The sequence below is a fragment of the Platichthys flesus genome, chromosome 18 (assembly GCF_949316205.1).
Source record: "Platichthys flesus chromosome 18, fPlaFle2.1, whole genome shotgun sequence".
Classification (NCBI taxonomy): Eukaryota; Metazoa; Chordata; class Actinopteri; order Pleuronectiformes; family Pleuronectidae; genus Platichthys; species Platichthys flesus.
The window spans coordinates 1,926,816-1,953,707 of NC_084962.1; the positions used below are offsets into that span (position 1 = coordinate 1,926,816).

Genomic DNA, 26,892 nt, shown 5'->3' on the forward strand with positions numbered 1-26,892 from the left:
TTATTCAAGGTGTAGTTTCCTGGTAGCTCTATAGTTCTGAGCAAAGCCAAACATCATTGAATATATTTAGAAATTGTTCCATATTCAAAGACTAGTTTATTAAAAAAAAAAATCTAAAAACACCTGACAGATGTGATGGAAATCTGGAGATACAAGAGGCTGGAAACAACAAAGTTATCTACGTGTATTTAATAAGGGGCTTTCTGCAGAAAAGATCAACACTGGGAAACCACAAGGATCTCAGAGTGAAGATGCAGAACAGTCAAAAACACAGGTCTTATATAGGAGGACTGAGGGCTGTCCCTCTGAACCAATCCAGACAGGTTCCATGGTGGGAGAAGGAGAGGAATCTAAACATTATCAGCTGATTCACATGTGTTCCTTAGGTGATAAGAAGACATACCACTACTTTCTTTGATGGGTAATTAAGTCACAAATGGTCTCACCGTATTTCAACACTAACAGTGCCGACCATAAAACAGCTCAAGTCTTAAACATTTGGTGTATGTAAATACAAGTCATAAAAAGTCTCTTGACAGACTTCAAACGCTTACCATCTAAACACGACACTAGATGTCAGCATTATCTTTTTTTATATTCTGGTTTACACTTGTCTACAAGAAGTGGACCAGATTAACAACATGTGGCAAATTATTTCTTTGAATCTCATATTAGTGTGTTCGCTTGGCTCATTGAATGGTTTTATGTCTTATCTCATGTGCAAGACATTTTCACTTCCCACTCACTTGATCCATGTAGAGGAATTATTGGGGGTCACACAGCAATACTTCAAACTTAGAGCCTTCTTCCTGTGAGGTGACTCTTTTCTGACTCATTTAATTCAAAACATGATTTAAAGGTTCAGTTTGTAGGTTATAGTCAGTTCTTGTGATGAAGTTGCAAACAACTGAATAGACAATGCCTTCAAAAGATAAGTGCTATAGTTAAAAGATGGATGTATGGATTAATGCACTTCACCTTGGCCATTCTGGGCTACTTTAGAAACATAGAAGTCCAACATGGTGGACGACAGACTACAGATGTACATATAAGGGCTCTGTCTAAGGTAACAAAACAAATCAATTAGTTTCAAAAGTTCATACTCTGTGGAAAAAATAATAAAAAATAGCCGCTGTCCAAACAATTGGACCTTCTCAGGAGTTTGCGTTTCACATATAAACAACATACCTGGAGATTTTCTCCTCTAACGTCAAAATACAAAGGAATCTGAAAAAAACTCGCAGGTCACAGGTGCGGGTGTGGCTCAGCAGACAGAGGTCCTAATGTATACATTTTTGTAATTTCTTGTTTTTTCAAAATGTTCTGTTGGTTTCGTTTTAGAAACATCATCGACAAACCCACGCACTCACAGTGAATCCTGGTTACTGTCTTCTTATTGATTTCCCAAAATGTTAAACGATTTCTTTCAGTACCAAAATGTAAACAACAAAACACAATAAATCAGTTGACAAATATCTACATGTTCTTTTAATTTAACCTTTTTTAACAACACACATGATACAGAATAAATATCCGCACGGAAATAGATAGATTTTATTCATCCTCTAAGAATAAGCTGTTGGTTGGACGGAAAAGAGGACAGGACATTTTTTTCAATATGGCTTTTTGCCAGGTATTTCACTAACCAATGAGAACGCTGTTGGGGAATAAACAACATACTTACGATAAAAAACAAGCTCAGGTTTAAATGCTTGGAAGGTGTTGAGCCAAACTTGAATCACTTTATTCTATTTTGATGGTCCTTGTTTGAATGACGTTAGGTAAAGAAGAAGATGTCACTCTCTAATGGACTGATCACAGCATGATGGGAATTATATGAAACATTTTGTTGATCTTGAGATGTAATTTTTCATAGAGTTTTATGATGAAAAGAAAGCATCACACTAAAAGCTTATCTTAACGGCATAAATGTCAGTGTTTGATAGTTTTTTTTAAGCAACAAAAATAATCACAGATTGGAATAGTTTTTTTCTCCGCAGGAAACATTGACAGACAAGTGAATTATTTTGCGAGATCAAGTGCTTTGAACTGAATCTTTTAGTCAAACCAATCAAACCATTTTGTTTTATTTTCACACATGTAAAAACAAACCCACATCAAGTTCCTTTTATATTTGGTCACAATGTTGTTTTTGTATTAAATTCAGTCAAAGTGCTATTAATATCTTTTGAGATCTTAAAGTGAGGTGTCTTGTTTTATTTCAAAAAAGAAAAACACTAATCCAGGAATCTCATTTGAGAGATTCAAAGCTCATCATGGCCAGTTGAATGCTCTACCAGTGATCTGGTAAAACTTCTGATTGAAGGGGTGAAAGAACTTCTGCAGTTTTGTCACCACTGACGGGTCCACCTCTGGATGGATGCGGCCCTTGCTGCCTGCCAGGCACTTGTTGAAGACAATGTTAAATCGCAGACAGTAAAATCCCCTGGTAGCATTGAAATACAGATTATATTGGCTGATCCTTGAGGGTAGGTTGAGGAAGCGCTCAACAAGCTGCAGCTCTTGCAGTGGGTCCATGATAAGACGGTCCCCGTCCACAATGTGGAACTGCTCCACAGGAAAGTACTTGAGCCAGCGCTCGAGGTGTTTCGTGTAGATGCTGGTCCGAACAGCTTTGTACTTGGTGTTCACCTCACAGGTGTTGGTGTCAATGGCCAGCTTCTCAAACTTGTGGTAGGTCTTGTTTTTACGCTCCTTGCCCTCCAGAACTTGAGTGTAGTCAGACACAGCTCTGGTGGTGGGTTCACGGACAATGATCAGCAGCTTGATGGAGGAGTTCATCTTGAAGATGCGTTCAGGGACCTCCTCTGTGATGAAGTATGCTGGGCTCTTCTCAATGGTGATCTGGTGAGGGAAGGAGAAGGGCATTTTGCCTCTGTACCAGTCGATTCCACGAGCATAGTTTTGGTCATTGTCAAAAAAGTGAATCTCCTGTGAAGCCTTGACCACCGCTGGATGCAGGTTGAGCATCTCCAGCAGGGCTCGGGTGCCTCCCTTGCGAACCCCGATGATGATAGCCCGAGGCAGCTGCTGTACCAGGTTGTGCAAGTGAATTTGCTCTTTGGTGGCATTGCCCTTACGTAATTCATGGAGCAGGCCATGCTTAAACTGCAGGGTGCGGAGAGGGATTTGCTCTGGCTCAGGTGGGTTCAGTCTGCCTTCAATGGGGCAAATGGGCTGTAGCCTGAAAGGAAAAAGCAAAAGAGGATTAAAAAAGACATTATAAAAACTTTCTTTACAACAAAGATTCCTAGCTTCATTTGTAATGGAATGTATTGGTTAGATCAGGAGTGAAACTTGTTTTTGGTACAACACACCCTGAAACAACCATTTACTAATTTGCATTAGAAATTACTTTAATTCAAGACAGATTCTAGGTGGGCCCTCTGTCTGCTTTGCCATGATAACGACAGTATATGGTTCATACCAATGTTGCAGCATATCTACAGAAGCTATTCATAACTATATCCCAATTTTCTATTATATTATTAATTTGAATTTGCCATCCATGTTTAAAAAATCTTCCAAAGCAATATTTATCTGGTTTTGCAATTTTCAGATTATTATATCCTATTCTTCTTATTATTATATAACATTTTTAGGATCCAATAGACAATAGCCATAACAACCGGAAAAGGAGGGGACCCTGAGGATGTTTCTTTTAATGTACATTACATTAAAAGAAACATACATAGGCCCGCCTTTCTCATTAGCATAAGGACACTGCAAATGCAAAGGAAATGTATCAGGGAAAAAATAAATGTTAAAATATATTTAAGACATTTCTTTTGACATTTCTTTTGGTATTAACATATTTATTTATTTATTTCTGTATTTATTTATTTATTTCCATTTTTATTTATTCATTTATTTATTTATTTATGTATTTATTTATACATTTATTTATGTATTTATTTTTACTTATGTCATGTATGGTCCTCCATAGTTTTAAAGAGTTTGTATTGTTAAAAACATACTGGAAAAAATGTTGATGAGCGCAGCAGACTGGAGGCAGCTGTAAAGGTGCTGGCAATAAAACCCCAAAAATCTTTAGAGATGGTAAAAAGGTTAATAAAACTGAGGAAAGCGTCGGAGTCAGAGTCAGTCACTACAAGGAAGCGACTTCTTTCACATTTGCACATTTAACCTGTTGGTGTCGTAAAAATGATGTACTAGTTCAGTTCTAACTTGTTCATGAACCCAAGATCACACCTTTGCACAGACACATGGGATAATTATCAGCTTTCTCAACAGCCACAATCCAAACATAACCCAAATATGTGGGGTACATTTTTTTGTCTAAATAGCAGAAAGCACCATTCCATAGAATTCATTGGAAAATCAAGCCCTCACTTTTCCTAATGTTATTTAAATTTTGCCACTTTCCATACAAACTGCTGTCTCTGCTGCAATTCTTGGAGAAATTCTTGCCCTGACTCTGGTCACTCAGGAGGCATTTCTTTTCTATTCTTTATAATCAAATTATAATAATACATTTATTTATACAGCACCTTTCATACATACAATGCAACTCAAAGTGCTTTCCAATAAACAGTCAGAGATGTAGATCTAGGAGACCGAGCAAAACCGCTCAGGTATGTCTGGGGCATGGCACTGGCCTGTAAAAATATCCCTTTTTTTCTAAGAACAGTTAAGTTTTCGTATGAAGCAGTAGATTTAGATGAACCTACTTAACTTGCGCTATATTATCCGTACAAGATCCAGTGAGAATCTTAAAAAATAACGTTGCAAGATTCAATGAAAGTGCTTCAAATGAATATGCAGTATTCTTAAGAGTGCCAGTGATGACTTACCTATCCAAGGTCCCAACCCTAGCCACGAGATAGAGGACACTTCCGATAGCGAGGCTGCCCAGTACGAAGAGCTTTTGTCTCAGCAATGCCTGCTGTTTGAATAGCATGGCCCTCCATCAATATTCAGGACTGCGTCTTCAGCCTGTAGACAGTAGAGCACATAAACCACTAATAGCTAGGGGAAGATAGACAGACTAATGTTTATTAACACACACTCAATCAAGTCTTACAAGTGATTAAGCCACGTTCACACAAGCCTGAAAAGTACTGCAGTGCCATTACAGAAAACGCTCATCCACCAAACCCCACTTTGTTACGTTCATTTATTTGTTTTATTTCTAGCAAGTGGTGGATTGATTTGATCTAATATACTGACGTACTGTAAGAGCCCTGCTTTGTGAGTATTAATGAGTAGCATTTATATTAAAGGATTGATATACTACAGAGGAAAGATGAATGACTCCCTTCAGGAATACAACTACATTTGACAAAATCTGGTCCCCAATGCCAAACTCCCACACAGCACAGGAAAAAAATAACAACAGCAAAAACGACAGCATGTTTTCTTCTCCGTTTGCTCCCCTCCACCCCCCCGCTGCCCAAACCTAATCATGCTGATTTCTTTTCAAAATCTCTTCAAGTACTTTATCAACAAACAATTCCCCTGTCTTTTTTTAGTCCTTTGCTGGTGACTCTATACTAATTTATATCATCATTACTATAATTATTATCAATATTATTTTAATAATTTCTCTCCACTTCTTGTCTCCCTTCCTTTGGTGCCAGTTAAATTTAGGGTTGATCTTTAGATTATTTTAATGACTTTTAAAGCTCAGCAACGCCTGGCCCCCAGTTATATATATGCAGAGTGACTAAATCCCTATGCTCCAAGCTGCGATCATAAGATGTATTATTATTATTATTATTATTATTAATAAGAATATTATGTGCAACATAAGCATCCCATATTTAGCATAAAAAATGAAAACCTGGGGTAAAGTATTTTATTTATGTATATATATATATAAATATATTAATCACAACTTAAGCATTTCTTGTATATGTTTTCCTCTTGACTTCAGTGAAAGTCTAGACTTTAAAAATCTAGATCTCCAAAACATGAATCCCAAAAAGTACAGAAATGTTTGCTAATTCTACAGAGAAAAGTTTGAGTTGCACTCAAATCCAGCCTTAAAACTGCCTGTCATTACCAATAGAGCAGATCCTCGAAACCATCTCATAAACAAGTAGTGAGAGGGTTGACCCCAGTGTGACTGGAAAACATTTCACTTGTATTGCCTTGTGGTGACTTCACAAGGGAGACCAGCAGGGCATTTGCAATTTCATCAGTCTGACAGAGCAAAGGAATAAAGCAAGTTAGCCAGGGGCCAGCCCTGTTTGTGGAATCTGGAATTTGGAAAATAAATGTTTTTCATTACATCCAGTATGTCTCTGAAACAGAAGGGAGCCATACATTTAGTGGTTTCCATTGGAAATACTTTCCATTTTTACGGGCAGTACACGTTACTTCTAAAGTAATCCACTTGCTTTCAGTGTGATTTATTTCAAGGAGATTTGATAATATTTTCATTTAGACTGTAATCTAGATTTTGTTTTTTCATTTAAGATATTTTATTCCCAGATAATAAAATGTTGAATCCATAATTAATTCACTAAAATCGGGTGTTTTGCTGCTACAGACTTACTGAACTGGTATGAACTGGCACGGTTGTCTTCCTTCTCTCCTAACAAAAAAGGTGTATTTATAATTATGTGCTTTTTAGAAAGTGTCCTCTCATGGATATGGGGATGGCAATGAGGTGATGGCAAAGAAGGCTTAATACAAAGGGTCATTTAGGGTAAAAAGTAGCCTAATGGCATCCCCTGTTATCATCCAACAATTTGGCTAATGGTTAAAGATAAAGTTATAATGATAAAAGAGCTAATATTGTGTTGCTAGTGTGGTCCTGATCACCACCTCTTACTTAGCGACCTAAGCTAACTGAGCATTGACAATATGATAATTAGCTACACTGGATTTCTTGGATAGTTCTAATCTGATATTCCTCTTGTATCGTGTTGCAAAACAAGGGCTATTAGAGGTTTGCTACGGTGAAATATCAAGAAAATCTCCAACCCGCAAATTGACATGGCTGATTGCCTAGGTATGTGGCCAGGGCTTAAGACTGAGGATGTCCTGCTGTCGAGGGCAGTGGTTCCCAAAGTGGGAGTCCCGACCCCCCGGGAGTTGCAAGATGATTTCCAAAATCCAAAATACAGTTTTTAGATAATTTAAAATGGAAAAGTTAACCCATAATTGTATAAATAAATACATACATATGAGTTGAAATTAGAATAAAACCATGCAATAAAACATTTTCATCTGTTTTTTCCTTTTTCTTTCTGTTGACCTTTGAGGTCATTATGACACGGATTAGCGGAAGGAGCGAGAGTTGCAAGGCCAAAAGAAAGCCCTTACTAACGAACAGACAATACCAGGCGAAGTTCAAAGGGCATAAAATGAGGTGGCATATTTAATTGCACAGGCACAAAAAGCCACACACAATCAGCGAAACATTAATTAAACCCGCTGCTGTAGCTATAAACCGGGCTATGCATGGGGATGTCTAACGGGACTATTGCCCGGCTCTTCACCAACATGGCCCAGGACATAAAGTGCCAGCTGGTGGATAGATTTAAGAAAGGGAAATATGCTTTACAGTTAGATGAATCCACAGATATATTAAACTCTGCCCAGCTGCTTGTTTTCATCAGATACAGTTTTGATGGAAAACGTAAAGCTGTTTTCCTCTGCACTGAAGGGGACGTGCACGGGTGAGGACATTTTTACTAAACTAAAAGAAGAGGGACTATCTTGATGAAATTGTATTGGTGTGTGTAGGGACAGGGCTGGAGCAATGCTGGGGGAAGAAAAGGACTGAAAGCGATCTCTTGCAAGCAAAACACTTGCACCACAGTTAAATCACGTTCTTGACACTGCGATAAAAATGCTCGACTACATAAAAACATGTCCACTCAACATCAGACTTGCTCTTGAGGGGGAAATGTGCTGAGTGGCCTGTATGAGCTGCGAGACGAGGTGTGCAGATTTCTGATGGAGCATGGATCCCAGCTCGCTGACCACCTCACTGACCCTGACTGGTTAACTAGGCTGGCGAACTTGTGCCTATAGACCTTCTCATCACTGACATACATTAAGAATAAATACAGATCGTAGCCAAACATGGAGAATGATCTCTGAGTCGCCGTTTCCAAAATAGAGCCCAGAATGGACTTGCTCTGCTCCATGCATATTGCCCACCCATTTTATTAGTGAGTTTAAGAAATTAAAGTAATGTTCAGCCAAAAATAAATAACCCTAAAGTTTTTGCAGATGGCAGCAATAAGGTGTCTGCTGCTCGTTATGCACACAGACAAACACAGACATCACCTGCGCACTTGTTTGTACTTTTGTGTTCAGTCAGCCCCTGTTTCTGGTTATATTCTATTTCATAAATTACTTTAAAATAATATCATGGCTGTTGTTCTTTTGTGTTGTGTTAATGCTCAAATTTGCATAGGCCGAATAGTGCGTTTGCGTGGCTGTGCGCAACATTATATACCACATCCAGGATCGGTGGAGGTCGCCAGTCTCTGGAACCGTTATTTTGGGGGTCACAGGCTGAAAATTTCAGAGAACTCTGGACTCCAGGGGACTCCAGTATACATTTTTGGGACGGACAAAGATCTTCCCAGTGACGCCTCCGGTACGAACAGGAGTTTTATATGCTTGTATGTATAATGATCGTTTATTAAATGACACTGACAACAACACAGCTGTTTTACTGTTGTAAATAATATCGCTGAATGGCTACCTAGCGCAAGACCTACGGAAGATTCTAACATTTGCCCACGCCTCAGGTCACTGACATCCTTACGACAAACCCCAAGTCTGACGTAAGGGCAACTGGCCAGCTGCTTGCTTCTTGCTAGCTAACGTAAGCCTGGTGCTTCCCTGGCTATGAATGTCTATAGTCCTGTTATGTTTTTTACGTCTGAAGTGTATTTCGCAATTAACTTCAATTGTATCGGATTCGGCTGCAACTCTGTTTACAACCGAGACTCCAAAACCCACCCCTCTGTCGGCATAGTGGTTATTAGATGATGAGTGAATTGAATTTTTCTTAGTGAACTATCCCTTTAAGGCAACACTTCTGTTCAGCACAAGCTGCATAGTCTTGTTTTAAATACTAAACACCCAAACTCATTCAAATGTAAACTCTTTTGGACTGTGTCGACAGTTTCCAGAGTCGTTGACCTGCAGAGACCCATAGCAGCTCTCTGTAGACACTACATGGAAATTAATTGTTTGCCCTGTCAAGGAGCTGCAGCCAGAACAGCTGTGTTAGGCCAAGTGCACAAGCGGGGATTCGTAAAGAATTATCAATTATGGAGCAGTTTGTTTTCATAAACTATGTACTTGGACAAAGCAACACATATTTTTGTGTACATATTTAACTTTGCTATACAATTAGAGAAAAGTGTATGCAGTACTATAGTGAAAAGAAAAAAAGTAGTCACTGTTTGCTTATCTACAGAGCTGGTAAAGTGTTTCAAGCTGCTCACTTTAGAATTGACACATCTGCTCCTGCCAAGTAAGATCAATCCTGAAAGGAAATTGTGGATGTGGTTTATCGTGTCCTTAATGAATACAGTGTGACTTAAATAAACTCAATAAATAAACTTCAAGAAAGTGGCATGTTATGAGCAAACAACCAGAGGGTAGCATCATCATCATTGAGAAAGTAGTGAAAGTGTTTTTCACAGATGTTAGGCATACTACCTTGAACCCAGAAATGCTCAGCAGGGGAAATAAAAAATGTTTGCAGATGGTTTAGAATGAAGTTCACTGTCAGTAATATTCTTTGGGGGAAATCCTCCTGCAGTAGATGGACACAGGGTGTCTGATCAGAAAAAGTTGTTCACACTTGAGGGCTTTGAAAGTTCTGCTGATTTTATTTTTTTCTGGGGAGCTGACAATAGTGTGGGACTTTTGCAAGAATTATGATAGTGCTCAGTTTAAAGATCGCATGCATAATAATGTGTGCTCAGCAAGCAGTATGTAGTTTGTAGTGCTTTGTCTCTAAGACAAACAATGACTGTATATATATATATATATATACATATATATATCCAGTCATTGTTATATATATATATATATATATATATACATTAGGATGGACAAAGTAAAGCCAATACACCTTGATTGGCCCCATGGTAGCTGGCTGCAGTATAGGTCATAAAGCAATTTGACCCTCCTAATCACTACTACGTAGATATAACATCACCACTGCAGAATGGCAGCGCATATATCTGAGCTATTTTGGCTTTCTTTAGTAGAGTGGGAGGAAGTGGAGAGGTGTGATCCATCTATACAGTCATTGATCAAGAAAACTAATGGGTGTTCAGCATTGCCCAACCGCCAATTGACCTTTTGAGGTTTTAAAATGACACTATGTGGTAGAAGGAATAGCAGAAATAATTTGTCTCTCTACCTCTTACAAGTCAGAAGTTGATTTCCAAAAACCCTTTTGCTGAAGGATATATAGTGTTTATATATATATTGCTCTATGATTACCAGTTCACTAGTTTTCTGATAAGTGCTGCACCATAGGATTTACCATTATCCTGCATTTGTTTGCCAAGGTGACCGTTGTTCTGCCAGTTACACATGCTCTAAGCTGGCAACATAAACTTGTTTTAGTTTGAACACAATGAAGATTCCACAATTAATCTGGTTTATACTCTTTGAACCCTGAATGGGCTCAATGTATATCATACTAATAATCACTTATCATTAGAACTTGATATTTCTTGTATAAAAAATATGGAAACATATCTGACTTGACAGTCACAGGAACAGTCAAGAGGTCCATGGACGAAGATTCATCATCTGAGAACCATGAATATCTACTGTTATTCAATGGGAAAATGGTGACCATACTTAAAGTGTAAGTCAGGTGGAAACTGCAGAGGTGGGACCAAGTCATTTTTTTGCAAGTCCCAAGTAAATCTCAAGTCTTTGCCCTCAAGTCCCGAGTCAAGTCCCAAGTCAAGACAGGCAAGTCCCGAGTCAAGTCCAAAGTCAAGACTGACAAGTCTCAAGTCAAGTCCAAGTCCTGCAGTTTGAGTTTCGAGTCCTTTTGATCACTGAGTAATAATATATTTACACAGATCATGTATGCTTTTAAAATCTGTATTTATTTATTACAACAAGTGCAATTGAAATTACAGAAAAAAAATTGTGCCAACATTGCACTTCCCTATTGCACTATTAACCAGTCATTTTTAACATTTAACTCATATTTTGCAAGAATATTCTTCATTTTAAACCACTCCTACAGAATGAACACATTTGAAAAAACAAGTGCAACTGTAATTATTTGTACAAAAGTGCTAACAACATTGTCCTGTCCTGTGTTTATCTCACGTCATATTGTCTGTGTGTGTGTGTGAGAAACATAACAAATACTTGAACATAACAATGAACAGGGTTATGCTTTGTATATGTCAGGGCCCTATGCTGCATTGCATTTGCAAAAGACCACATTGGCCAAAAGTCTGTCAGTCATTTGTGCACGATGGGGACGTAGTATGATTCCACCAAGTGCCGCTGCGAGCCATTTTGGTGCCCTAAGCATAACTCCTCTATGATTAAGTTAAATAATCATCAATAAGTACAAACAAGAATAGTCAATCTTCTTTAACTTTTTTTGAGCAATTTAATATATCTCTTGTTCTGCCTTTTTTGTGATATACATGTCTAAAAGGTACCTAATATTTCTATACTGAAATAATATCGGCATTATAATTGTAAGCTAATTTATTTAATGACGTTACTGTTGAGGGTTGATTTGTATTTCCGGTTTTAAGTGGGTTGTTGGTAGTGACTCTTATTTTGAAAGGGGGTTTTAAAGGAAGTGGGTGCTGTGATGAGTGAAGTTGTAAAATGAACGGAGAATAAACGGGTGTGCTGTCCCGAGCGCATGACCTGCTCTCGTGTCCTTTGTCGGCTGAAGCCGGACTTGTGATACAACCAAACGCTCGGCTACATAATTATTATAACTATGATGATTGTTCAATTGCTTTTTTTTTGGTGCCCCCTCAGGACTTGGTGCCCAACGCACAGCGCCTAGTGGGCGTTTTGGGAGCGGCGGCGCTGCACACACACACACAGACGCACACAAACACGATGAAAGATACAGAGCGCTCCTTAATAACATACTTTTGAATCTTTGTGTTTTGGGGAAAAGAGCAAGTCTTATCAAGTCAAACGGCTCAAGTCCAAGTGAAGTCACGAGTCATTGATTTTGAAGTCCAAGTCGAGTTGCAAGTCTCTTTACAGTTTGTCAAGTCGAGTCTAAAGTCATCAAATTCATGACTCGAGTCTGACTCGAGTCCAAGTCATGTGACTCGAGTCCACACCTCTGGGAAACTGTGACATAATGTTAGTTCTGAACAAAAGGTCAGTGTGTCACAAAAATCATTAAGATTCCTCCTTTGGGGATCGATAATCTTCAGGTGTAGAATGTAGGAGAGAAAAATGACAGCCATCTCCATCCTTGTTCCTGTAACTTTACAAGCTTCTCATGTCCTAAATGTAAAAAAAACAAACCTGTCCAAACATTTTAACATTCCAGTCCACTCCAACAAAGATCACACTCCTCTGTCAATTTTTCATTTTCTCTCCTCTCAGCTCCTGACCTCAACACGATTCCTATCATCCTGCTTTCATTCACACGCAAAACAGGAAAGAAATCAAAAGTAGATACATTTGCACACACACGTCTGTGGCTCAGCAGTCGTTGAGAAGGGCGGCGGTTCGATCCCAGTCTACCCCATGCTGCCGAAGAGTCCTAGGGCAAAATACTGAACCCATAGTGCTGCACATAGATGCACTGTATAAATGGTAAATGGCTTTGTATTTATATTGCGCTTTTCTAGTCTTGATGACCACTCAAAGCGCTTTACAGTACAGTTCTACATTCACCCATTCACACACAAATTCATACAGTGCATCTATTCGCAGCACTTTGTTATTCTATTGGGGGCCATTCTGGGTTCAGCATCTTGCCCAAGGACACTTCGGCATGCACATGGGTCAAACTGGGGTTCGAACTGTCGACCTTAAGGTTGGAGGACGACCACTCTACCCCTCAGCCACAGCCGCCTGTGTGAATGGCAAAAACTGTACTGTAGAGTGCTTTGAGTGATCATCAAGACTAGAAAAGCTCTATATAATATAGACCATTTACCCCCACACACAGACACACACAGTTTTCAGTGACATGTCATTATTGATCAAACCATACATGAGCACAGTGTTCTGGGCTAATGGGCTCAGAAGGAAGCGCAGCAGAAAACAATTACAAAAGAAGCAATTAGACCAATGTTGACCGGTGTATTTAAAACACTGCAAAGTGCTATAGTTTACAGGCCTGATAGGAGCTAATTAGTTTCCTAATTCGGGAACATGTGAAATTCTAATAACAAACTACACTGCTCTGTTCTCACTGGTAAACCCTGGTAAAATTCCATAGCATCTTAGATTATTATTATCATTATATATACTGTTGCTGCTATTATTACTATATACTGCTATTATATTGGTATAATTACTATCATATATAAATATATATTATATACTATATATACTGTACTATTTTTTATATACTGTCTAACAATAACATTACCATCATATCATCAGTACTATTACCATCATCTGCCACTGCACCTTATCTACCTATTTTATCTTTTGTTTCTGTTTTTATTCTTTCTACCGCAATATTTTATATTTTATATTTTACATTTTATATTTTATATTTTATATTTTATATTTTATATTTTATTCTATTGTATTGTATTTTATTGTATTCAAATGTACCGGCTGCTATGACGACTTATTTCCCCTCTGGGATGAATAAAGTAATCTATCTATCTATCTATCTATCTGTTATTGTGTCAGTGAAAAAAAACTGTAGGAAGAAGAGCACCAACCCTTCATCACACACATTCACTGTAAACTGTGGCGCGGGGTTCTTAGTCGTAAGGTGGCAGGAAAAATCTTTGGAGAGATTAATGCTATATTGTTGTCATGTTCTGTCATTGTAGTTTGTTGATTTCAGTCTCTTTGTGTTTTCTGTTTCCTGTTTATTTTGTAGTCTCTGTTCCTTGTGTGTTGTTTCTGTCTTCACTTCCTGTCAGTGATTGTCTTCCCCAGTCCTCATGTGTAACACCTGTGTTTAATTGCCCCTGCCTTCCCTCTGTGTATTTAAGCCTCCGTGTTTCCCTTTGTCTTCTGTCGGATCGTTTGTTCCTCTACCCGCTGTCGTCCTTGATGCTGTCCTGTCCTGCGTTCCTGTCCTGATCTCCTGAGCCTCTTCACCTTTGAATCCCTGTGTAAGCTTTGTTGTGTTTTACCCCTTTAGTGTTCATGTTTGTTCTGTTAAAAGAACTTGTTTAATTAAAATTACCTTTTGTTTTAAAACTCTGCATCTGGGTCCATCTCCTTCCCCAAAGCGTCACAATTGTGCCCAAAACTATCAAGTCAGATCAATTCCATTTCCTGCACTACACCCATAACTCAGAGGGGCTTTGCTGTTACAGTGGGCTGTTGATTTCCTAGTGTTTATAGAAGCACACAGAATCTATACAGATGAACAGGGACATGACAGAACTGAAGAACTGTGATAGTAATAATGTTATGTCTAAAGCCTTATTACTATTTTATGTAACCTCTGTTACCTTTTGTTTTCAATAGAACAAAATGGCTTGATTGTTATCCTACACATTTATATAATTTGGTATTTTACAGATCTATTTATTTATAAGTTAGACCTGCCGCTATCTCCTCCCACTCAGCAGCCGTTAACCTGCAGCTCTGACTCTGTTTATCAAACACACAAACCTTTCTTAGTTTGCTGTTCTGTTACAGTAAGAAAGGCAATGTATTAAGGCCAATTCATGCTGCTGCATCGAAGCTATGTCGTAATGTACGTGTAGACGTGAACGCTACTCCTTAATGTTGGAGTACATTACATTAATGTAACTATGCGTAGAGGCGACGCAGACTAGAAGAGCTGTGATTGGTCCCCTTGGTAGCATCCCAGTTCCGGCAGACTCACCGCCATTTTTGAATTGAGACAAAGGAAAAAACACTGACTTCTTTTTTTTTTCATTGCCATCAGCTCCAACTCCAACATGATCCGCTAAGTAACACTCGCCAAAGTTCTGAAGTAAACAGATGCGCCAGAGAACTTGTAAATAGGCGCACAAGAAACTGGTAGACACTCAACCCCACCATGGAAACTCTACCGCTACTAGCGTTTCGGCGGTGTTATCGCAGTGCATAACCCACCACATGCAAAATAAAGGGAGAGGTTCAACAGTTTAGCATGTATTGCTTTTGTCAGACTCAGGCCATGTCCAAACCAAAGAAATGTTGTTTAAAAAAAAAATAAATCCATACAGTACGTACAATACTACATCATTGTTTGCCAGTTCTTGCCTGGTTTGTGTTGATTTAGCTATTCCTCTCTGCAACAGAGGTGGTGAGTAGTGTTATCATGCACTATACACACAATGTTGTAGAAAATTGTAAAATTAAGATTGGATTTTTTTTTTTCCTTCAACAGTTTAAACTGCAGGATATTTCTGCACATAGCTGACTGTTCATCTTTTATTTGCGGAGCGAGCCAGCAGGTGACTATAAATGTCCGTCACCACAGTGTGGTGTCCTGTCATTTTTAGTTTGTTAATTTCAGTCTGTGTGTTTTCTATTTCCTGTTTTATTTTGTAGCCTTGCTCTCACTGTCTTGTTTCAGCTTCTCGGTGTCTCACTTCCTGTCTTTGATTGTGCTCTCCAATCATGTGTTTCACCTGGTGTAATTGCCCCGGCCGTCCTGCTGTGTATTTAAGCCTCTGTTTCCCTTTGTCTGGTGTCGGTTCATACTCGTTGTTGTGCTAGTGGTTTCCACACGTGGCAGATACGGTTTGTTTGTTTCAGCTGTCTCGACCAGCTTCTCCTGCTTCCTTGTTCTCCGTGCGCTTTTTCGCCAGAACTTACCTGCTTGTGTTTTGTTTTTGTCTTGTTTAAAGCCTTTTATTATATTAAATACCTTTTTGTTAAAATCTCTGCATCCTGGGTCCATCTCCTCCCTCAAACCGTGACACAGTCGACTTCACACAGCCTCACAACTGTTCTCTTATGACAGAACTGGTGCACTCCAAAGCAATGAAAGATTAAGTTATTCAGTTATCAAAAAACGTTTACATGTAAGAAAAACAAAAGAAATATTAATGCATTTGATTCTTTGTTAGTGAAGATATATTTTTCAATGTTGGATGGAGATGAGGACATTGAGGAGGGAGACATGGAGAGGCTAGAGCATTCATGAATAATTCAACACTGTGCCTCATTATTGTTATTGATGGACAAGGGAGTGATTCTGCTGTTGAGCTTAGAGCTCCCCTCTTAACGGACCTCCACCCAACTCGCGTCCATTTTGTGATATTGCACCTACATTATTTATCACCCATCACTACAGATCCCCTAGGCTCCAAGTCTACTGTCATCATATTATCCTGTGACAATGTTTTTTTTTTTTTCATAAGTAACATCAGGGTAAGATATATATATATATATACGTTGTAATCTTGTTTGTTTTTCAGCCTCTTTCAGGATTGATTTCTGTTTCCTATTTTATTTTGTAGGCCCTGCTCCTCGTGTGTGTTCTTCACACGAGGTTTCTACATATTTTTACCCTGTTAAAAGGGTTTTTTGTAGTTTTTCCTTACTCTTGCTGAGGGTTAAGGACAGAGGATGTCACACCCTGTTAAAGCCCTATGAGATAAATTGTAATTTGTGAATATGGGCTATACAAATACAATTTGATTGATTGATTGACTTCCTGTCTGTGATTGTCTCTCCCAGTCCTCATGTGTTACACCTGTGTTCGATTGCCCCTGCCTTCACTGTGTTTATAAGCTTTGTCCTCGTTGGATTGTTGTCTCTCCTGTCCGTGGAGGATGGTGCCAATCCACACCCTTGGGTGAGAGGCGAGGTTAACTTTGGAGAGTTCTATGTTTACGATTTACCAGCATCGCCACAAAAAACAAATTGACTGTCTAATCTATAAATATAGATACATTTTGAATCTTTATATGTTCTTCTTTTCTGCTGACTGGATTTTGAATTTGAGGAATTTTTGACCATCCTCACACATTACTGTATATGCCACTATATATTATGTGTATTATATAACTGTACAGGTGAAGAGTGCCAGTCTGGATGTATCAAGTCTAATGTATCAAGTATAAACCTCCATAACAGTAAATTACCTCACTCAAGACACTAGAAACAACTTCAGATTCAGTTCAAGTTGTAAATTTCCACCCTGGGGTGATTAAAGACTGTTAGATGTGACATCAATGAAGACAACATACAAATGATCAGGGAATAGTACTGAATATGACTTATGAAACATAAATGTTGATGGACCTCAAAGTGTATCACACGGTCATTATTATGCCTTGAGTAAAATACAAACTTGCGCAGCATGATAACAGCGCTGTCATGACAGTCAGATTTGTCAGTATGTGAAGAAGGGGATGTTTTAGAGCGGCAGTTTCTCATTATAGAGAAAGTTTTCACAAATCCAAATTATAGAGAGACCTGCTATGTGAACACTGTCTGAAACTAATTTTATCCCCAACCACTAGTGGCTAATTACTAAATTTAACATTGAGCCTTTGAGTGTGTCTCACAGAGCTCTGATGTGACAACATTGAACCCAGGAATAATACAGCAGAGAATGTCAACACTGAGTGTAAAACTTAAAGAAGCAATATATCTGGCTTTACTCCCGATTCTGACCTTCAAACGCAAAATAAACCGGCAGTCATAAACTTTGAGTTGGGAGACATATCCCCACAAGGTTCCTGCTGTTTTATGTCAAGGTTCTGTGTTAAGCTACTCCCATTTTAACACATAACGCCTGCACAAAAAACCCACACATACTGTATGCAGGCACGCTGCACGCAAGGACAAACACGAGGTCGCTACTTTGAGAGGTTCCGATAAATGATGAGATATAGTAAGAGTTGTGAGAGAACACACAGAACATACCGCTTCAAACATTAAATGTTGCCATGCCATCAAATTCTATGGTTTTAAAAATAAGCCAAATTGGAATAAAACATTCCCAAAGTAGGTTTGAGTGCTGAGAAAAACTGCACAAGAAGGCGTTCCGATTACCAGTGGACATCAAAACTATCTAGACGAGAAAATAGATTCATTGCATTTTACCAGGGATAAATTTACAGCCTCCAAAAATGATTGGGAATAGACTTGCCACACAACAACTGGCTCTCACTGTGGTCGGATCTCAACCAGGACTAAAGGGAATCAGTTTAATCAATTGTCGTGTATATTCGTTAGAGTAGACCACGTTGGGACGTGTCTTGAAACACAAAGACAGGCTTATATACTTCTGGACTCTCAGACATTCTCGGAGAGTCCTCCAGGTGTTTTCTCTTGCACTTTGACTTCTTGGGACTACCTTTGAATTAGGGAATTATCTGTGACCAGCTAATGGATGGGTTAAGAAGGAATGTTCCTGACCTGTGTGTCTTCATGTTCGGACACAGAATCAGGTCCTTATCTAGTCAGAAATCCCATGTGGGATGCGTTATACTTGAAGTCATGGGTGGAACCAAACTGCCTATATAACTGTGTGTAAGACTCCTGCAAGTCAGATTTCACCATTTGGCTGTGTGATGTCTCCGAGTTTCTAGAGCTCGTCCTGACCTGTGGTTTCTTGTAATAAACTTTGTTACACTGAAACTACTGGGTCCTCGGAATCCTTCCTTCATCATCAACAACTTCTACAACATCATCGACCTCTCGGCTGCATCAAATATACGATACAATCAACATGATCAAAGCTGCACAAAGTAAGGTTTTGGTTTGACCTACTTAAAAAAAATTGCACCTTCTCTGCAGCACCCTCTCAGCTTTACAGGGTTTTTATACTCTTGTTCATGTTTGTTTTTTTCCACCCATAACTTTACTCTTTGTTTTCTAGTGGGAGCAGGCAGCAATTTTCAGTTTTCAAGTCTCTGATGAATCCCCTATATAAAACTTTCTGTTCTAGTCCACCTACACCGCCTTGAAGCATTTAAACCATATTGTTTTGGTGGAGCTTTACAGTTTTAATTTAGTCTCCCAACTCCTTCCCTTTAACCTGCTTCCAGGGAGCTATAAGTAAAACCACAATACCACATTCTACAAATTATAGAACAACACAGTTATTATTACCACAAAGGTAAAATATGTTAATATCATTACAGTATATAGTTAATGCCGTACCACAATGCCATAGTAATGTTCTACAATTATGCAATTACATAAGTAATTTGCTTTATTTTGTGAAATAGAGCTTTAAAACTCATATCTGATGATAATGTGAAATGTTCAGGTAATCGACTACGCCCTGTTGTTGCCCAACAAACATATCTTTCAATTATGACCTTGACCTTTCCCAGTCACCAAAATGTGTTCAGTTCATCTTTGAGTCCAAGCGGACATTTGTACCTAATTTTAAGACGTTCAATCAAGCTGATCTAAATATCTTCAAGAAAAACATTAACATAATTTGTGAGGCCACCTTGACCTTGAGCTTTGACCCTTGGCTACCAATATCATGTGATTTATTCCTTGAGTCAAAGTGCAAATTCTATGGTTTTAAAAATAAGTAAGTAATATAAGTAATAAGTAATTTGCTTTATTTTGTGAAATAGAGCTTTAAAACTCATATCTGATGATAATGTGAAATGTTCAGGTAATCGACTAGGCCCTGTTGTTGCCCAACAAACATATCTTTCAATTATGACCTTGACCTTTCCCAGTCACCAAAATGTGTTCAGTTCATCTTTGAGTCCAAGCGGACATTTGTACCTAATTTTAAGACGTTCAATCAAGCTGATCTAAATATCTTCAAGAAAAACATTAACATAATTTGTGAGGCCACCTTGACCTTGAGCTTTGACCCTTGGCTACCAATATCATGTGATTTATTCCTTGAGTCAAAGTGAATGTTTGTGCCAAAGGATTCCTTGAAGGATACAATAATATGTACTTTGTTAGGTCACCTTGACCTTAACCTTTGACCTCCAAAGTCTGATCAAATAATCCATGAGTCCAGGAGAATATTTGTACCAAATTTGATGAAATTTACTCAAGGCAGATATCCCGTTCACAGGAATAGGACGGACAACCAGAAAACAGAATGCGTCCGTGACATAAAAACTATATTTAAACTTTTTCACTTGCAACTCACCTCAAACCCAGAAGGATCAATCCACCTTTATCTAGCAGAGCAACCAAGTAAGATGAACTAACAAGATCTGTTTTTAATCTTAAATTTAAGTGCACTAATGAAATTTGGTAGCGAAGGGCTTGGGTTACGGTGCAAAATAAGAGTGTGGGTGTGTGTGTGATGGGAGGTTCTCTCTGGTCTCTCCACCTCTTGGGAGATCCTGAATCACATCAGGTACAAACACCTGCTAGCAGAGAGGTCTCTGAAGCAGCTGTATGAATCTAACAGCTGGTGAACCAGCTCCCCCTTCCCATCGCCTAGAGAAGAGACTGTGTCCTAACAGGTTCACCCTACAGCTGAGGAAGGAACAGGGGGCTGCTGTTGTCTGGTTGTGGCCCTACAGGCAGACCTATGGTGTTGCCAAGCCTCGGAGCGCCACCTGTCGTGTCTTCACTCAATTCCCAAAGCTCCCTGCATCAGCTTGCCTCTGTGGCTTCTGGTTTTCCTCTTTTACCCTGACATGCTGCTCCCCACATTGGGCACTCTCCTCACCATGTACATTGAGCAGAAGCTACAAGAATAGACATCCTTCTAAAAAGCTTGTTTGTTGAAAACTTATCTACCCAGATATCAGTTGAAGTCTGATTTACTCAGGATTACAAGTTCATGAGCAATGAGCACTAGTGATGGGAAGTTCGGATCTTTTTACCGTATCGGTTCTTTGAATCTCGTTCAGTAAAATGAACGAATCTCTTTTTGAGTCATTCGTTCGTTTCAACGGGGGGGGGGGGTAGCAAACGATCCAAAGACTCGTACCCGGCAGAAGACTCCCGACTGTGTTTTCCGATCGATGATTCGGTCATCTGCCCACAGAGTCTTCAGGCGACGTGTCGGCCACACAGAGCGAGCTCATCTCGCCGGTGACCGCGGTGCGGGCGGCGGACGGGGAAATCGCTCCCCGGAAAAGCAAGCCGAGCTCCGGGGCAGCGGGGCTCCAGAGCCCCCCAGTCACCAACATGCACATCTGCGAGACGGAGGTGTTCAGCATGGGGGTGTTCCTGCTGGGGACCGGAGCCTCCATACCGCTGCACGTCCACCCGGACATGAACGGGAATCTACGGAGCTCCTGATCCACACGCTGCCAGCACATCCAGCTGGCCCGCCGCATCCGCGGACACAGAGCTTAAACTGCTGCTGATACACTGACTATAACAACGCCGCATTCCTACACTTATAAAATGCAATTCAATGTGGAAGTAATCCAAGTATTCAGAATGCGTTACTCAGATTAGTTAATGTTACGGAATACGTAACATTAAGATTACATTTTTGGGCATGTATTCTGCATTCTGTAACAGAATACGTTTTGAAAGTATCCTTCCCAACACTGGAAATGACAATTAGATTATTTCCCGTAATCGTTCAGCCCTTTTCACAAGTCATAATGACTGGTTTTGTTATTTTCACTTTACATTTACACTTACAGTTTAGTGCAGTGTAATGTTTTCCCGAGATAATTAAATGCCAGTGTGACAATAAATGACAATTAAAAACCATACAAACTGTCATGTTTTACTGTATATAATAGAGGAGGTTTTCTTAAAAAAAATATGATCTGCCACATATGGAAGTAAATCTGTGTCATCGGGATTTGAAACAAAAAAGACATTGAATTTCTAGCACTGAATATTTATGCATGGAAATTATGTATTTTAATGTTTTTCAACGTTTAAAATTCAACCGCAAAAAATTCAACCTCAAAAAATTCAAGCTCAAAAAATTCAACCGCAAAAAATTCAACCTCAAAAATTCAACCTCAAAAAATTCAACCTCAAAAAATTCAACTGCAACATCCGGGGATCCAAGGTGGAGCAATCGATTCCAGATTCAAGATCGGGAGCGTGCGTGAGGTGCTTCGGTGAGTGTTTATACTCTTCTATATGCCATCGGTGTAGTTTGTTTCTGTAAGATGTAGTAATAGACAGCTGACATGTGTACATTCACGGACTTTATTGGACATAAACTAAGTGGAACTTAAACGAGATGACGTTCTGATTTTTTTTTCCGAACGGGCCAGTGACTGGCATGGGTAACGCCAGGATTTCAATTTTGGATGGGCCACTATTTAATAGGAAAAATAATACTTATTATATGATCCCTGCCTGACTTGTTTGTGTTTATCCGCTGTAGACGAGCTGTAACAGCGCGGTGCGCCGCTCTCTCTCCCGTTAAAAGTGAATGTCGCTCACCCAGCTCTCTCTCTCTCGCTCCACTGTCTCTCTCTCCTGTTACTACATGTGTTAAACCAAATGCACGAAAAGCCAAATCAAATCAGAAATACTTCCATAGCCACACAAAAGCTGTCAGTAATGGCTGCTTTTTAACACGCGAAAGGGAATGAGGTAACTGTTTCCTCTTCTGAGCCTATAGAGGTCACGTGGAAAAGGATCCAAAGACTCGTACCCGGCAGATGAACGAATCGTTCACCTCCCGACCGTGTCTTCAGATCAGTGTTTTGTTCTTCTGCCAACAGAGTCTTCGGATCAGTGATTCGTTCATCTGCCGGATACGAGTCTTTGGATCCTTTTTCACGTGACCTGCATCAGCCTATGCAACAGTCCCGATGCTCGGCCACGAGAAAATGAACGAATCTCTCTTTGAGAGGACTCATTACTCCCGAGTCCTTGTAAGGATTTGTTCAAAACGAACGAATCGTTCACGACCGACACATCTCTAATGAGCACACTTCTTGTCTAGACGCTATGTTGGTTTGTTAGAGCTCATGAAGTGTTGTAAGCACTCAAGCTCCAAATGTTACCTCCCACACTGATGAAAAAAGGAGTCAAGGTATGCTCATCATGCTTCTGAAGAAGTGTCTTCATTATGAAATGTCCCTCCTACAGGATTTGTTATTTACACCTATTACCAGTTTTAGTATTATCATTATTTGCCATGGCGCTGATGATGACAGCTCCCTCACCTAAGTAGAAGATATATGCCTAGTTTAGGAGCTATTCTTATATCATCTCAATTGTAAAGATAACAAGTTTAAAAAAACCCTGAAAGATTCGCAACTGTGAGCAGCATGCACTGTCCCCACAACAACCGCATAACCAAGATGAGCAACGTCTGCGGGTAAGAGATTTTACTCCCTGACACTCCTACAGTGCACAAGGAGGTTCCGGGACGGCTAGTCTGTAATCATGAAGGCCTCATTAGTTCACATAGATTTCTCTTACGCTTTCAGAACATCTCAATTAGCACCTTGCTGTTAAACACTTTCCAATGTTTTGCTTCAGTTTAAAATGGTTCTGGATTCAACTGGCTAATGTCAGTTATTTTCTTCTTTTTTTCCAAACGGCTCATATTCTGCCTGTGCAAGCTAAAACACAGTAGTGGAGTTTTCCAACTTTTCCATTTTAGTCGAGTTAATGCCTTTCCAAACAAAAAAATGGTTATGTATGTAGGCTCAGGTGGAGGGGGGGGGGGGACTGGATATTCTGCTGTATGAAGTCTATGTGTGTTGAAAGAAGATTTTGGAGGTTAAATAGTGGGCACAGCAGGGAAACAGCCCACTGCTGCTAGACAGGCCTGTGTAATCTCCAACGTAGTAATCCAATTTTATTTAATGCCTGAGGGCTTTGATAATCTTTGTATAAACCAGTGACATACTTATTTCGTTGTCTGGTGTATAAGACTAATTTAGAGCTGTTGAAAAAAAAAAATCCCTGGCATCACACCTCAGAAATATCTGAATCTGGAGCTCTGCTAAGAAATATCCTAAATTATTTCATATTTCTGACAAATAACACAAGGTCCTGATTGCCTACCATCAATATCTATTTGCAATTAAGGATTGGAAATCAGTTTATGGAGTTTTAGGGAGTTGCAGAGTCTTGACCGGGTGTAAAAATATAAACTGGTCCAGCTTTAAAGATTGTAACTTCTAAGTTGTAACAGTTTAACCACAAATGTAGTAAAACAAAGTCACACACACACACACACACACACACACATGCGCTCGCACACAAACAAATGAAATCAGTATTCTTTTACGGCTGAAGAAGGGACAGCCCATCCAGGGCCGGCCCTAGCACATTTGGCGCTCTAGGCAAGCTTCACTCCTGGCGCCCCCCCCCCCCTCCACACGAAAACATATTATAAAATTATTTCTTTCTTCGTCGAAGTTGCTTGGACACACACACTCTAACCATAAGCCTCAATGTGCTAGCATGTTCTGACGACACCATGGAGGTTCGTACCTCGATTTCTGCCTCATTTTACCCTAATGTTAGATTAATTTTTTTAACGTCAAAGTATTGGTTGGAGATATATGTTATGGGTCCCAAAATTGATACCACAGCAACAAAGTATATCTGTAGAATACAGCATGAATGCAGCAGCAATAACAACACGGAGCTTTCAGTTCCACATCCAGACTGCATCTTATTCAAATTAAACACAATTTCAAGTACAAGCATTTCTTTGAGTGTAACTGCATTTTAAAGTGCATAAAACATACATTCAATTATTATGGTGTCTCTTTCCTCCAAACATCTTAATATACATCATCACTAGAAATATGAACATTTACAATATAGACATATTGAACAGTAGCTTATAACTGGGGTTTATAAGGCACAATAACAATACATGAATTACAGAGTCTGTGTGTGTCGGAGCTGAACTACACACTGTAGAGTAAACAATATACTATCGCGACCCGCCTACAAGACGACGTGCAGGTAAAAGAAACACCTATACAGGCGAATGTAGACCCGCCCACCTAGTAGCGCGAGCGTCTCCCCTCACTGCCCAGCGGAGTTTCTAAGTGTTACCAGTCAACATGTCTCAATGACACTCGTGGTGATCCAGCGAAGCTTTAGGAGCTAACGTAGGAGACTCTCACCCACTACTAACCTCTAGAGTACAGGATGGAAGCAGCAGCAGTAACGACACGGAGCATTCAGTTCCTCATCCAGACTGCATCTGACAGTACGGGTGAAACTGCTCCCGTGCCGAACGTTCCACCTGAGTGCTGCTGTCATTTACTGATTTCTCTAATGAAACTAACTTAAATTACTGTCATAGTAATTAAATATAATATTTTTGGCCATACCACATATAGAAGGGGGCGCAAAAAACTCTGCCTAGCAAAAAAAAATTTTTTTGCTCGGCGCAGTTTTTGGCGCCCCCCTCTGAATGGCGCCCTAGGCAACCGCCTATGTCGCTTGTAGGAAAGACTGGCCCTGAGCCCATCCACACAGGAAAAATCTTGTCACCTAATTTCATAGCTGGACTAGCAGAGGCCCTGGGGGAGAACAGAGGGAGGGAGGTGGCAGGCAGAGGTTAAAGCTGAGTAATGTGTACGTGAGGAATCTCTGAGTCATGAAAACACTGCAGGGATTGCTGAGATATCTCCCTGCTGAACAGCGAGCTCACACCATTCACCTCCTTGTTTGTCATCTCAGCCTCTGATCATCAGCCTCTGATCAGCTCCCCTTTGTTGGTGAGATCTGCAGCAACCTTGGCCCATCCTTGCAATGTAGCTCTGGATAATTTACAGTATGCATGCTCCGTTTGGAAACCATACCAAGAGCCAAGGCTGTCCATCCATTTTTCCCAAATGTAAGTGACACTGACTCAGATATGATGTTAGCGGGTGTTTTAAGTCTATGTTAATGTCCTGCAGATTGCTCAGGACTGGGCTGAGGGATGCAAGGGAGGCTCCCGGTGTAGGAGCAGCCCTACAGTGGGAGAAGACATCTGCATGCAGCTAATTAGCCCCTTTGCTCACTCAAAAGCCTTTTAACTGTTTCCAGCCATCAAGCTCCTTGTGATTCCCTCTGACAGGCCCTCTGCTCTGCTTTGCAAATAGATGACAGCTTGGGTGTTTAAAATTTCATCCACCTCTCTCAGCAGAGACCTATCACTGCCCGGGATCACTGCTCCATTGGAGTGCTGGCAAGTAGCACGACAAAGCTGTGTTTCATTAACCTTTCTCATACCGCTCAGCTGGTCCAATACTCTTCTTTCTTGATTTAAACATATTGTAATGTCAAGTCAACTTTGCCGGAGGAGTGTGTTGGTCTCAGTGATGTTGGGGGAACTGTTTGGCCAGTGGCTGCTTGGACTACTTCATTTCTGCCACATCACTTTTTCTCACAGGATGTAAAGTGGGAAGAAATCAGCCTATACACCCACAGGCCTATATTAGGATTTGAGCTCAACACACCCAAGATATATTTCCGTTATCTGTCTTAATTTCCCCTAACAAATGCAATAAGGCCAAGTACAAACACGATGCTGGTAATCAATTGGGTAATTCAACCCAAATGTACCTTATATAGATAGGATTGTGTGCATATAGAAGGGGTGGTGTTTAGTACATATGACCAATCACTGACTTGGACAAGTGTACCGACTGCAGAGTGGCATATTTCACATACGAAGAGAGAGGGGTACAAACAAATTATCCACACAGAATGAAACACAGCATGAACGTGTAAGCTAATGTTTTTATAGTAAAACTCGTTTCAATAGGGCAAGAGTTGTTCTGACTATAATTTCATTTGTGTTTCCATAACATTAAAGTGTAATTTACAAGGATCCTCATTTTGTGGATGAAGAGCTTTAGCCTTATTCTTTCAAGTGCAGCCCTGGTGGGTTCTAGAACATTT

The 26,892-nt window shown here is 39.8% G+C and overlaps 1 protein-coding gene across 1 annotated transcript; it reads right to left on the bottom strand.

The window, feature by feature from the left end:
* Positions 1 to 1,424: 1,424 nt before the first annotated feature.
* Positions 1,425 to 4,942, bottom strand: LOC133973641 (heparan sulfate glucosamine 3-O-sulfotransferase 5). The gene is made up of 2 exons (XM_062411621.1): positions 4,836 to 4,942; positions 1,425 to 3,205 (listed from the first exon to the last, which is right to left on the bottom strand). Exons 1-2 carry the CDS (start codon positions 4,940 to 4,942, stop codon positions 2,275 to 2,277), a joined length of 1,038 nt encoding a protein of 345 aa, XP_062267605.1. The 3' UTR covers positions 1,425 to 2,274.
* Between the last annotated feature and the right edge of the window lie 21,950 nt (positions 4,943 to 26,892).

Bases quoted from the DNA above. Each gene is read 5' to 3' on its own strand.
- LOC133973641 (XM_062411621.1), bottom strand. From the start codon at position 4,942: ATGCTATTCAAACAGCAGGCATTGCTGAGACAAAAGCTCTTCGTACTG. The intron at 3,206-4,835 runs GTAAGTCATCAC...TTTTCCTTTCAG, and splicing joins AGGGTTGGGACCTTGGATAG to GCTACAGCCCATTTGCCCCA.